Raw genomic sequence first — 13,989 nt, forward strand, 5'->3', positions numbered from 1 at the left:
AATAGTACTGAATGTTTAAGGAAACAGGCCAACCAGAGGAAACATTCTGATGCTGCGCTGACTTTTTATTATTTGAACCGAGAAATCGGTTCGTTTGTGATCGTTGAGGTCTGAAGAGTCATAGCGAATCGAGGTGGTCGGATTTCTGCTACTCAGCCTGTGGTATCCTCGCGGAAGTATTGACGTGTACACAGCAGTTTACACGAGAAGTGGCTAGTTTAGCTAGCTAGGTAGAGCCGGGTAGTGTCACAGCGGCCGTATCAGGTAAGAAAGAACTGCCATTGACAATTTTCGCTGTAACTGCTAATACAGCTGAGAGACACAAAGAGGTATTGAATCGAAGAATCAACATTGATTGTGATTGCATCATTCACTGAATATGGAGGTGTTTAGTATAGAATGGTTATATTTTAACTGTGCTAGCTAGCTGTGAAACTGTTGGCAACGTAGCACCGGAAGTGAGTTGTCAATTTTGTGAAGCCCTTGCTGGGTGTTGTAGTTTAAATGTGAACACAAACCAATTCTTGCAATCTAGGAGTAGTCAATAATAAACTACAAATTATTTTTTACATACTTTTACATGTGCCCAATTGGAGTTGTGGGAAATGTAGTCTAATACTTTCATTCTAACGGCTGAAGGGGGTCAAATGAAGCTGAACAAAACTACATCACCCATACAAACGTTAACTGGGGCCAAAGGTAGTGTACGTTTCGACGGCTAGGACCGCTTTCGGGGCTAATTTCTAAGCTAACGCGAAGAATTTAAAATAATATAAGATAAAGTAATACCTCTAGTACAACTTATTGAAGTTGTAGTGCACATCGTAGTTATTTTCCATTTTGCAAATGAGCCTATTTTGGTAGATATTGCTTCCTAGATGTTATCCTGCCTTCCTTAAGCTGTGAGCTAGTTATGCAGCTAATGCTAACCAGGCACAACCACAGCTCGTCACGGTCCTGTTCTTTTCCCCATTAAAATAAAAATAGCAAATCATTAAATGTCCTAACGCGTAATGCGTAGTTATCTAAGCAATCAACCTAGGCTACAGTGGATATAAATGTTGTTTTGGTGAGTAACCGACAAGCGCACCGAGAATATTTATGATCAGCTAATCAATTAAAATTCTATTAAAGGACCTAGGGTTAGATTTAATTTACAGAGATACATATTTAAATTGTTTATTTAAAGAAAATTACAAAGATTTTGTCACCTTGACTATTTGCGCCTTGATAGTTATCTGATCACTCTGATTAACCCCTCTTCTGGACATATGCACCTCGCAGATACAGGTCTTTCCGGACAGCCTATGTCTATTGTATTTACTTGTATCACAGTTTACAGAGTATATATTACACAAACTGAAAAGAAACGTGTGTTCCAAAATGTGCAGTTCTTGGTAAAATCGTTCACAAATTTTCGTTTTACTGGGTATTTATTTCCAAATCCTTTAAGACAAAATGGGCACAGAAGAGTTTGTCATTTGTCAATTTATCACCTCCATTTTGTATCTTCAACTGGGGCCGTTGGTAGACATGGTCATGCTGAATAAGAGTATTGTGCAGTACTCTTATTAAAGTAGATTAAGTTCATACGCCACTAATCAAAATCTTTTTGTCCTTCCAATAAGAATGTCAGAAGGGGACAGTGCTGGGGAGTCAATCCATGGGAAAACTTCTGTTGTGGCTGCCTTTTTCACACGAGTTGGACAGGTAATGTGTGAGATCAAGAATATCATATTCTTTTAAATAGGTTTAAATTTAGGGATACACCGATTGTGAAAATTCTGTCTTTTTAAAATGCCTTTTTGAACCAAGTCATTAAACAAAGACTTACCATTTTAAACATTAGCATTCATTGAGCCAAATCTCAGTAGAGACATTTTTAAAACTGACTTGCAAATATAAGTACGTCAGAACTGATGTTCACAACAGATAAATATGAACTTCATGTTTTTCAGCACCTCTGCAATGTTTATTCTGGTTTCTTTTTGTCACAGGTCTATCAGTCATGGCTAGACAAGTCAACACCATTCTATGCAATGCGGTGGGCAGGAACTCTACTACTTACTCTTGTCTACATGATCAGAGTGTATCTACTACAGGTAATTGTGTATTTCTGTGTGTTTTTCAGATTTATTTGCAATTAGTCAGCCAAGTTAAAAATGTTAATGAGGAATTCTAAATACTTAAATTTTTTGCTTGGCCTATAATAAATACTATCTTTATCAAGTTTAAAATGCCAACTCTTTATAAAGAGGGTTTGAAATCCTCATTCACCTCTAGTAGTTTTTAACCAATTGTATCTTACTTTCAGATCAAGGTTATTTCATTTTGCTATTATTCATTAAAAGTAAAATAATGCATTTCATAGTAAATCTCTCTGCCTTTATTGTCTTGTTTTGACTGGGATATTGCTCTATTCGTTAGGTGTTTATATCATAAAGTTCTTATATGTCTTGACTGATGTGTCTTGACTGACTCTAGCAAAGATGTCCTTTAATAAGGTTATTTTCTGATGCTCCTTTTCAGGGTTGGTATATAGTAACATATGCTTTGGGAATCTACCATCTCAACCTGTTCATTGCTTTTCTGTCGCCAAAAGTGGATCCCTCACTGCTTGAAGAAGGTTAGTCAACTCGGTCTCATTAAAGTAGTGTTTGTGATGTGAACATGGAAGTAGGCTACCTCATGGAGTATTACTAAACTGTTCATTTAGACCTTAGTACTTGCATCTAATCAAAAGTCTAAGCCAGCAATTGCCCAATATGGGGTTTTTTTTTCTGAGAATTTTCTAATATAACTTTCAATTTATTATGAAAGATTTTAAAATAGTTACTGGAACAATAGACTATTACTGTACACTTGCATATTTACAAGTACGTATCTCAAAACTGAAATGCTTGAGTCCATATAGATACAGAAAGGGCACTGCATCTCAGTAGACAACAAAGTCCCACAAACAGTTTCTTCCTTTGTGCCATCTATTACTACTACTCTTAGGCACTTTGCAAAATGTTCTCTCATCCGTGCCTTTCTATTGTGTGTCTTCCTTCTGTTTTGCATATATTCCTGTCGTCTGTTATTTATTCTTGCTCTCCTACTATTTATATTTTATACCATGCACAGTTGGCGTGGAGCAGCCAAATGTGGTTTTATAGTAGCACTCTGTTTATGAGCAAGTGACCTCCTTGAATGGAATGTGTACAGTTGTGACTGTTCCCAAAAAATATATGAATTAGCCATTTTTACTGTATGTAACTGAAATTGTCCTATTTCTAAAGTGTACATTGTTGTTGTTGATGTTCTTGTTGCTGTTATGGGATAACTCAACTAGTAACCTATATTATCTACAGATGAGGGCCCATCCCTTCCCACCAAGCAGAACGAGGAGTTCCGCCCTTTCATCAGGAGGTTGCCTGAATTCAAATTCTGGTGAGAGTTCAACATGGTCACCCAGGGAAATTGCAAATTATTTTCTTTAGAACAACCTGTGTGCTGAAAGATTATATTAAGCAAAGCTCCTTTAGAAATGGGTGTAGCATTTTAGGGTGAAACTAAAGACACAGAGTTTGAGTCATTTTTGTTTATTTTGATTTGACCTCATTGTCTCAAATTAATTTCTACTTCATTGACATAAAGATTGTGTCTGTAACCTTGACTTCCAAAAATAGTTTAAATACAAACATTTTCTTCAGATTTTTAAAACCACAACTTAATTTATTTTCACAGCAGCAATAAATTTTACTCACCACCTGCTGGTAGCTTAACTTAGCATCGATTTCTGCCATTCTGTGCTGTACCAATTTCAAATTATGTGTTAGGCCTTGAATCTTATTTGCATTTACAAATACTGTGTTCTCTTATATACTAAAGAAGAAAGGGGGGAAAACACACATTTGCTTGATATCTTTTTCTTTATATCAGATATGTACCTGATGCATGAAAATATCATCTTTGTTCCCTTTGCATGTTTATCTGCTTGATTAAAAACAATTTGACTTTCAATGTAACATGCTTACCCATGTTAAGTGGATATTGGGATATAACAATTACAGGATTAAATTATTTGTTCATTTGTTGTTTGGAGGGTTGCTGACTAAACTAAAGATTTTAAGTCTTATATTTTATTACGTCTTGCTAAGAACATCTTTCTGATTTCTACTCAAATTTGTGTCAGACTACACTTTGTTGCATTTTCCACTACCTTCTCTTTGTTAATCTCCAACCGTACCTAGTGATTTAGTACTGTGTAAAAGATTTAGGCAGAAAACAAACAAATACATCAGTACAAATTATCTTAGATACTGTGGAATACAATTAAAGTACATGTAGCTGGTCAGTTCTCAAGAGAGTATTCAGTCTGTGTTGGACCTATTTATTAGAAAGGTCTCACTCTGTTTTACTCTTAAAAGAATCTCAAGCCTGCGGTCTAGTTTCAAACGAAACATTTTAAAATGCAAAAGCCTAACCAGATAAAAGTTTTAGCGCTCTGTCTACTCTATATGCAGACATTCTCTTTCTCTTTATAACTTACATAATCTTGTTCTTCTGTACACGGCTGTACATGGACTCCTTGTTCTTGTTGCTTAAGATAACACTTTGACTCTGACTGTGTGTTTACTTTTCTTTTCAGGCATTCAGCGACAAAAGGCATCGTCATCGCCATGATTTGCACATTTTTTGATGCCTTCAATGTGCCAGTATTCTGGCCTATACTTGTAATGTACTTCATCATGCTCTTTTGCATCACCATGAAGAGGCAGATTAAAGTAAGTACAAACATACATCTCTTTGCTTAGTACATATTGATCATAGCTGCATTAGATTAACAGTAATAGGGTGCTTTGGGTCTGGAGGAATGTTTTCATCATCCATAGTCCCTATTTGAAACCTTGAGTTAAGTATTCCGACCAGTGACATCATGATGTATTTTGAAACATATTGTGACAATAAGTATGTCTAACTGAGAAGCCAAAGTCACTGGAACTCATTAATTAGAAGGTAATGATGCCTAAAGCACAACTCATAAATGTCTGTTTAGCATTTATCTTAGAGTATAATTGTATTTAATTTAAAAAAAAATCACCTAGTAATAAAGATACTATATCAAGATATGATATCATACTATGTCATAAATCAATTAAGTCATTGTGTTAGAGCCTACATAGCTGGATTTTGTTTGTTTTTTTAATCTCAGAGGAGTAGCCATTGTAAACAATCATTTCACACACCCCAAGGTTACTTGCATTTTTTTTTTATATACATACAGCAAGCAAGGACAGGACTATTACAGTTCTTTGAACTCAGTTAACAATATTGAACAATAGTCCTACACCAACTGCTTCCCTGCTGTTGCATAACTAAATCTTACTGTTAGAATCTTACTGTTCCTGAAGATATGTTGTTCAAGAGTGAGTTGCCCAGTGTCCCTATGACAGTTTGGTCTGAAAGTGCCTACAGTGCAATAAAAACATTGCAGTCCACAAATTGCTTTTGGGTTAGACAGAGCCACAGGTTTAACCTTATATTTTATTGAAGGACCTTTATTGTATGAAAAGGGTGTCATTGTTGTTATCTGCAGTGCAGTTTATATTGTGATTCTGAATGTGTTGTAAAATATGCTAAGTCACTAAAAGTGTATGCACAAGCCTTAAAGTAAGTGTTGCTAACTCTCCTTTTTACTTCCTTGTCTTTTCTAGCATATGGTCAAGTACAGATACCTACCCTTCACACATGGGAAGAGGACATACAAAGGCAAGGAAGACACAGGGAAAGCTTTTGCTAGTTAAAAAAACTCCCACTCTCCCTTCCTCTTTGTTGCATTTAAAATTTATTGGCCACAGCCATTGGGGAATGATGAGGGTTAGAGATGTATTTTCTTTTTGTCAGTTGAACAGTAACATGAAAACATGAAAAATACAAGTTTTGATCCACAGTGTTCTCAGTGTTGGACGAGGATACGAGCAGCATGGATCAAATTAGTCTAAAAATCTAAACTACTCCCTTTGTCTAATGAGGGTTTTTTTCTGTTTGTTTGCTTTTTGGGGGCTTTTTTTTGTTTTGTTTTTCAAGGATTGATCTGCAGTTACTCAGTAATAGTTAGGACTAAGTGCTACCTTTTGCCTTTCTAACCCTAAAGAGTAACAGTAAAGACATCAAAACTGAAAGAAATTTGCAGTAAAATGAGTGATTTTTTTTTTTTTTGTTTGTTGTTGTTTTGTTATGCTTTGTTTCCACTGGTTTATTCCAGTACACCCCCTCTCTAAAATTCACTAACTTTTAATTCATGTAATTTCTCATTTACAAAAATATGATAAAGTTGTTAACGTGATATCAGATGGAAATGCAAGAGTCTTCAAATTAAAAATTTTCATCTTCGTGATGAGAATATCCTGCTGCTCTGACTTAAATATCTCTGGCACTTGTCCTTTGTTCTAAATAAAGATACCTGGAAAAATTGGCTGCTTTTTACGTGAATATTCTTTCATGAAGGCCCCCCCCCCCCCCCCCCCAAAAAAAAAACAAAAAAAAACCAAACAAAAAACTTCCTGTTAATCTATAAAATGAATTACATCCAGCCAGCACAATGTTTAAAAACTTTGATTGTCCATTTGATTTGTTAGCTACCCTGTATAATTTTGTAATTCAAGGAGAGTGTCACTAATCCCAGATAACGTAGTTGCCTGTAGTCTGCAGTCATTCTTAAATCACTTATTTCTACTTTTCCGCCTTCGTAGAGTTTAACTACTGGGAAACTGGGATGGAAATCATTTTGGGTGTAATTACCCCAGGGAGATAAATTGGGTGACTGAGCAATTAACATGAAATGGCAAGTCAATGAATTTGCTTTACCTCAGATTTTTAGACCGTTAAGTGGGTATTTATTCAAAACCTAATGTGTCCTAAAGTGCATAACCAGTATTCCAGATAAATTCATAATGTGGCTTATTTGAGAGCAGTCAATCAAGCAAGTTTATTTCAATGACCCCATCTCTTTGAAATATTTAGCAATCTTTGTTTCAAAGACTGAGGCTCATTTGGAATTTGTAGACTGGCTGTTGTTGTCTTTCACATTCTGTGTAAAATCTTTTAAGAGTTGTGGTAAATGTAGTCATTCCAAGCAAACTGTTGTTCTCTTTCTTTTTCAGAGGAAACATAAGAAAACAGAGATTGAGAGCTTTTATTAAAAGAAATGGATGAAGTGGGTGGCGATCACATACTTTTCTATGAACCAGTTGATTTTTTTTTCCTTTTTTTCCTTTTTTTTTTTTTTTTTCAAAATGCTGCAAATCTGTGATTATTAAACGTTGATCAGCACTGTAGTAAGGGATCAAAAAATTTCCTGTAAAAAGTTTGTGTTTCAAAGGGTTGTCTGGGTTTGTGTGTATATAAATATATATATTTTAAAATATAATTTTTTTTTTTTTAAGATTCATTTTTTTTTCATCCACCACCATACTGTTTGAGTGTGAAAAACTATTTCAGTTGAAGTTTATGGAAGTAAAACTGCTAAATTGGGTTGCAGATCTGATAAATTAAATGTTTTTCATGGAATTGCATGTTATTTTCTTGTGCTACAGTTACAAACAGAAACTTGATTTTAATAACTTAAGTGTAATTTTTTCACTCCAAATGCTATTAAAGAGGCTGTGTCCCTTTGAACAGTGCATTTGAATCTTGGCTTCATATTTTATAAGTATTCATGGAAAAGGGTAGCCTTGCAACTAAAGACAGTTGGAGAGGTCCAGTGCATTTCTGTTTATCGTAATCAAAATGTATTTTTGTACAGCTCTTTCTTTGTAATTTTTTTCTTTTTTAAGTTAATGGCACATATGACTGGAATCTGAATATATTTGGTCACCTCTATAAAATAAGGAAATTCATTGTTATCTTTTGAGTTGTGTCCAGCATTATCAGATTAATGAGACAAAGTTGCCATTTAGCTGCTGATCTTTGCATACTGATTTGTGAATCCTTCAATGATAGATATTCCTCAGAGGCTCCAGCATTACCAGCGGCTCATAACATCAGACAGAGTGTTAAGGCTCACCGTAGACTGGTAAATACTTCTTGTTTTGAGAATGAAGAGCATTGTTGTCTATCACTGTATACTGGGGTGTTTTCTACATGCTTTGGCTCAATACACTGTTTCAACATCTGAGTTTTGGGTGGAAGGAGATTATTTGATAGGTGGACTTTTTAATATTCATCAGCTGAATGACTCTCTTCTTCATCAAAGACCAGAAGCCATTGACTGCTCCAGGTTAGTTAAACTCTGTTGGGTACTTTCTTGTGATAAAACTAATAAAAACAGAAAAAGTTTACTTGACGCTGGTTAAACTGGTAATAGAAATCTTAAACCAGTGAAATGAATTGCTGTGTTATTAATATTTATTTTTTAAAGTCAGCACTGCTGACATGGTCATTTAGCTAGAAATCCTATTTTAGATGATCATAATTATTTAGGGATGTCCAAAATTGCACATATTTACTACAAGCATTGCAACGGAATTTATTACTGTCCTTCATCTGCCCACAGTGCACCTTTTATTCTGTCCAGTTATCGAAGGTTTCAAATGATGAGATTCTCTGTAGAAGAAATCAACAATTCTACCAAGCTACTGCCAAATGTGTCACTTGGCTATGAAATCTTTGACCACTGCACAGATTTTGTGAGTTTCCCAGGACCTTTAAACCTAATCTCTGATAATGGCTTTATGCGCCCTCTGGAAGAACCACACAATTTATCCAAAGTGATAGCAGTGGTCGGGACCTATACAAGCCCTCAGGCACGAGCTGTAGCCCCACTGTTCATGATGAATCTCATTCCAATGGTAAACCTATGAGCCCTTATGTACTTTGACATTTTTTAAACCAGATCAATATTTTTTATTAAAAAATAGTCTTTACAAAAGTTAAATCAAGAAATGATGTTTTCCATGTTTAAAATAATACAAGTTTCAGGAGTATAAATGATTGGTTATTGTTAATGATCACAATGACATTTTCTCTGTTGCTCTTAACAGGTCAGTTATGGAGCTTCCAGTTCAATCTTTTCAAGAAAACAGACCTTTCCCTCTTTCTTAAGAACAGTGCATCCCAATGAAGAGGTCATAAAAGGCATTGTTAGTATTGTCAAGCGATTCAACTGGAAATGGGTTGCTTTTCTTTATGTTAATAATGATTATGGAACAGATGGCCTGGACTTGTTTTTAAAAGCAATTAATGAGACTGACATCTGCCTTGCATATAGCAAAGGCCTTGATCAAGATACAGATTGCAGTCTAATGTTTAGACAGATTGATGCAAAAAACATTAATATCATTATTGTTTTTGCACCTGAATGGACTGTTGAAGAACTCATGGAGTCAGTAAAAAGACAAAATGTTACAAACAAGGTGTGGATAGCAACTGATACATGGTCCCTAAACAAAAAAATAATAGACCAGATACAAGGAAGCAAAAATATTGGCACTGTACTTGGGGTTGCTCAGCCTAAGATGTCAATACCTGGTTTTAGTGAGTTCATTCATTCTTTCAAGGCCAAGAACCACTGTGAAAATGCAGAGCAACAGAAGTTTTGTAATCAGGTTTGCAACTGCAGTAGCCTGACTGCTGAGGAAATCATTGATGCAGATCCATCGTTCTCTTTTCCTGTTTATTCTGCCGTGTATTCCATTGCTCATGCCTTACACAATATGTTACAATGTGGAGCTGATGGATGTAAAGACAGTATTACAGTCTACCCCCATATGGTAAGCATTCTAATTATTTGATCATTTCTCACTTTACTTTTTGAAAATGATCTAAGAGTGAATAATTGTTCTTATCCGTAGTAAAACCAGTGATAGTGTATATGAAGTATGTGATAAGCTAACTGGAATCTCAGAGTTAGTTAAACCTAATAATAATAAAAACGACAGAATTATTAGGTTAAGCAAATTGTGTTTGTCCAAACCTCAGTCATTGTGAACTCAGTGTTACTGTTGTGTTCCAACATCAGGTTCTTACAGAGTTGAGGAAGACAAATTTTACCCTTTTAAACCAAACCATTCAGTTTGATGAGAATGGTGACCCCATGTTTGGATCCCACTCAGTCGTTTTTTGGGGCCCCAGTGGTGATGTGCAGGAAGTGGGCTATTATACTTGTCATCCATCATTCCATTTCTTCATCAACGACACCAAAATTCAGTGGCATACAAGTGCACAAGTACGTAGTAGTAATAAGTTATTTTATTTGTTTTTTCAACACAAAGATTAATAATAAAATTAAGTTTTAGCAATTTAGTTTTTTAGACTTCTACCTAGATATAAGCACACGGCAGCTACCAGTTGTAGGTGTTCATAAGGTGATTTGCATGGCTGTCTAGATATAACAGGCAAATACTTTTACATGTTACAAAACAATTTTAGAAATTCAAAAAACCTGTGTGAATATATTTAATGACTGGTACTTTCCCCGTAATTTACCGTTACAGTAAATGGTACGGAAGTGCAGTATCTTCTTCTGACCTTTTTACACCCAATATTCTTGTGTAGGTACCAACTTCAGTGTGTTCTGAAGAATGTAAAATAGGCTACAAGAAAACACAACTTGGAATCCACAAGTGTTGCTTCAGTTGCACAATTTGTCCACGTGGGACTTATATCAACAGCACAGGTAAACTGTTTTTGAATGACAGTAGAAAAAGAGTGAAAGTAGTGCTGTCACTTGTAATGGAAGTTAAAGTTATGCTTTTTAAAGACTATTATTGTCTTCATATAGACTAAGCCATAGTCTTCCATTTTTGTTCCAGTCACCGCTCATATAAAAGCAGCCAATTATTAGTCGTGATAGATTTACACTAAGGTGCAAACTGTAAAGTACAGGGCAGGTTTAACGTGAAGGAAGATCTTTAGAGAGCATAGTGTATCACAGGTCAAATGTTTGTAGTTTAAAACAGACATAAACACCTTTGAAGCTTTAATTTTTAAATTCTTGTTATTTTTAAAGCAATTTTGCATGGTTCACAATCTTTGCTTGAATGTTGGTACGGCTCAGTTCATCAACAATATGATGTTATCTCTTCCTCTAAGCCTGCTTTCTGATTGGCTGTACCACATATAATTTCCATAACTAAAATTTTGTGCCGATGGACACCTTTTCTACCGCTTGCCACCACGGAGGTCATGAGAACTGTAACATGACAATGGATGGGACAAACATCAGAAGAAATAAACATTTGTTAAACAATACGTTAAATATTTGCTTATTTAAGGGCACAATAGTAGATCTAGTTTTTCAATCATAAGCTGTGCTTACAAGTTGATCAGTCTGAACTTTACAAAATCTTGTGCTTGCGACTACTGATAACTGACTACTGACGACTAATGACTAACTAAATGACTAATAATTGTGTGTTTAAATACAAACACAAACATACATGTATGAACTCTCAATGGAGAAAGGTATCATGGGTCTACTTTAAAGATGACCATATGCTTCTTTTCTGCCCATCTCTCTTGTGAAACAGACAATCCCTCCAAGTGCATCACCTGTAAAGACACAGAATGGTCTGAAGAAGGAAGTACATCATGCAGTCTGCGGGTGGTGGAGTATACACCATTTACAGACATTTGGGCTATAGGGATCATGGTTGGTGCCTTCATCTTGGTGTTCATCTCACTGGCCTTGTCTGTTCTCTTTGCCCTTAACTACGACACACCTGTTGTCAAATCTGCTGGAGGACCAATGTGCTTTCTGATTCTAGGTTGTCTCAGTCTGTCTAGTCTTAGTGTATTTTTTTATTTTGGCAAACCAACAGATGCTTTTTGTATCTTAAGATATTTACCATTTTTTTTTATTCTTCACCATTTGCTTAGCATGCTTTGTTGTACGTGCATTTCTAATTGTGTGCATTTTCAAAACAGCTACCAAGTTCCCAGTGCTGTACAGCTGGTGGATGAAATATCACGGGCAGTGGATGTTCATTGCTGTGGTGTTTGTGACCCAGGCAATCTTTCTTCTTATTAACTTTACATATGCCCCCCCAAGACCTAACATTGACATGTCTTGGAACTCAAGAAAAATTATACTTTACTGTGAGACTGATTTTAAAGCAGCATCTGCTTCTCTGGTTTTACCTTTATCATTGTGTGCTCTTTGCTTTGTTTTCTCTTATATGGGAAAAGACCTCCCAAAAAATTATAATGAAGCCAAAGCAATAACCTTTTGTCTCCTCCTGCTGATGCTCACCTGGATCATCTTTGCCACTGGGAGAATCCTTTATCATGGGAAGCACATTCAGCCTCTGCAGAGCCTGGCAGTGCTCTCCAGTCTCTACTGCTTTTTGCTGTGGTATTTCTTTCCCAAATGTTACATTGTGATTTTTCAATCTCACAAAAACACACAGCAGTACTTCCATGGTCTCATTCAGAGTTATACCAAATCAATTAACCAGGAGATGTCTCGAGTAAATATTCGTTGATATAGACAGAGGATTTCAGTCTCTGTATTCTGGTAATAATAGGTCCTCTTTAAAAGAGGATAGGGTGGTGATTGTTTCAAAGAATAACTTCACATCACATACACAATGATCTAAATGTTGGTCTTTAAAATATATATTTAAAAGTTTTGTGTAACAAATATTATTTTGTTTATATTAAATATCATTAAAAACATGAAAAGAATTAAGTTAATCGATCTTTAATAGATAAGTGGTAAAGAAATACCTGAACATATAATAGGAATAGGAACTGACTTATTTTGATGTTGGAGGATAATGAGATTACATTAAAAATATTTTATAAATTTATCATGTACAGGTATCCTATGTCTAAATGTTTGGTTCATCAGTGGACACTACTGTTCTTTATTTTTGTTCTTGTTTTTCCTTTTTTAATGCATTTATTACACTTCAATATTTCAGTAATTTTACTGTATAAACATGAGCAGGTAGAAACGGAGGCTGCAAGCCTGACTGCTCATCACTGCCTTTTGTTATCTGTTAAAGATCAGGCTCTGGCTCCTGGGCTGGGGCTGCCACGCAATCAGCTTTAACATCTTTCTGGATTCTTGGCTAGCTTTGTGGTAGAATTCTGTTTAAATCTTGCAAAGAGCTGAAGTTGAGTTATCAGTTTCATGCAGTTGTTTCTTTCTTGGATGAAGTTTGCAACTTATAATTGTACTCTTGTCCTTTTGTGAAATAAAAATAAAAGTATTGTCCTCATCACTGTTCTACAATTTTCCTCCTCCTGCACATGAACTGAAAACAACTGACTGTAGCTTAAGTGCACAGGTTGAAAAAATGTTATTTGATTTTTCTTTCTGTCAGCTTGGAGTGCCGATATTTAGGATCCTTTGTAATTCTAGTGTCCGCATAACTCCTGATTGTAACTGTAATGTAATTACTGAATTTAATACAGTAATACAACACATTACATTTCTATATTATTGAAAAATTTGATTACAGTAACACATTACATTCATCACTGCAGAGAAGGAGGACTGGACCAGGACAAAAAAAAAAAAAGTCTCCGCCCTGCAGGTGGTCTACCCTTCAGGCTCAGGTCCTATATCAGAGGATTGGGAGCTTGAGGGTCCTACACAGTATCTTCCTAGTCCTGCGCTCTTCGGCACAGAGTTCTCGAATGTTGTTGCCTGGATCTGCTGGAGCCACCCACCCAGTTTGTTCACTTTGTATAGCTACATCTTTCACTACAGCCATCTTCCTATATTAATTGATCATAACTGTTGAGGGATGCCCAAAATTTCAATTATTTACTGTGTTTAATAAGTATTAAAACTGAATTTATCACTCTTCTTCATCTCTCTGCAGAAGAAATCAACAATACTACCAAACTACTGCCAAATGTGTCTCTTGGCTATGAAATATTTGACCATTGCACAGATACTATCAATTTCCCAGGGGCTTTTAACCTATTTTTTAATAGTTGGTTTAATCCGACCTCTGGAAGAACCACACAAGAATTTGTCCGAAGTGATAGCAG

The 13,989-nt window shown here is 35.6% G+C and overlaps 2 protein-coding genes across 4 annotated transcripts; both read left to right on the top strand.

Annotated features, from left to right (window-relative positions):
• The first annotated feature begins 64 nt into the window (after positions 1-64).
• On the top strand, positions 65-7,667 carry rer1 (retention in endoplasmic reticulum sorting receptor 1). 3 transcript variants are annotated; one of them, XM_012919941.4, is made up of 8 exons: positions 65-264; positions 1,629-1,710; positions 1,998-2,102; positions 2,530-2,626; positions 3,354-3,432; positions 4,634-4,769; positions 5,700-5,754; positions 7,149-7,667. In XM_012919941.4, the coding sequence occupies exons 2-8, from the start codon at positions 1,630-1,632 to the stop codon at positions 7,157-7,159; spliced, it is 564 nt and encodes a 187-aa protein (XP_012775395.1). In that variant the 5' UTR covers positions 65-264; position 1,629; the 3' UTR covers positions 7,160-7,667. The 3 variants fall into 3 exon arrangements, with proteins under 3 accessions (XP_012775395.1, XP_004554159.1, XP_004554161.1); XM_004554102.5 differs by lacking the exon at positions 7,149-7,667 and having other exon boundaries at positions 5,700-6,505; XM_004554104.6 differs by lacking the exons at positions 65-264; positions 7,149-7,667 and adding an exon at positions 691-1,069 and having other exon boundaries at positions 5,700-6,505.
• A 115-nt stretch (positions 7,668-7,782) lies between these two features.
• On the top strand, positions 7,783-12,143 carry LOC101470322 (taste receptor type 1 member 1-like). Its single transcript, XM_076878594.1, has 6 exons — positions 7,783-8,263; positions 8,540-8,834; positions 9,027-9,755; positions 10,004-10,210; positions 10,540-10,660; positions 11,514-12,143. The coding sequence occupies exons 1-6, from the start codon at positions 8,082-8,084 to the stop codon at positions 12,011-12,013; spliced, it is 2,034 nt and encodes a 677-aa protein (XP_076734709.1). The 5' UTR covers positions 7,783-8,081; the 3' UTR covers positions 12,014-12,143.
• The last annotated feature ends 1,846 nt before the right edge of the window (positions 12,144-13,989 follow it).

This window comes from Maylandia zebra, linkage group LG20 (assembly GCF_041146795.1).
Source record: "Maylandia zebra isolate NMK-2024a linkage group LG20, Mzebra_GT3a, whole genome shotgun sequence".
NCBI lineage: Eukaryota > Metazoa > Chordata > Actinopteri > Cichliformes > Cichlidae > Maylandia > Maylandia zebra.

Bases quoted from the DNA above. Each gene is read 5' to 3' on its own strand.
- LOC101470322 (XM_076878594.1), top strand. From the start codon at position 8,082: ATGAAGAGCATTGTTGTCTATCACTGTATACTGGGGTGTTTTCTACAT. The intron at 8,264-8,539 runs GTTAGTTAAACT...ATCTGCCCACAG, and splicing joins GAAGCCATTGACTGCTCCAG to TGCACCTTTTATTCTGTCCA. The intron at 10,661-11,513 runs GTAAACTGTTTT...CTTGTGAAACAG, and splicing joins GACTTATATCAACAGCACAG to ACAATCCCTCCAAGTGCATC.
- rer1 (XM_004554102.5), top strand. From the start codon at position 1,630: ATGTCAGAAGGGGACAGTGCTGGGGAGTCAATCCATGGGAAAACTTCT. The intron at 2,627-3,353 runs GTTAGTCAACTC...TATTATCTACAG, and splicing joins TCCCTCACTGCTTGAAGAAG to ATGAGGGCCCATCCCTTCCC. The intron at 4,770-5,699 runs GTAAGTACAAAC...TGTCTTTTCTAG, and splicing joins CCATGAAGAGGCAGATTAAA to CATATGGTCAAGTACAGATA.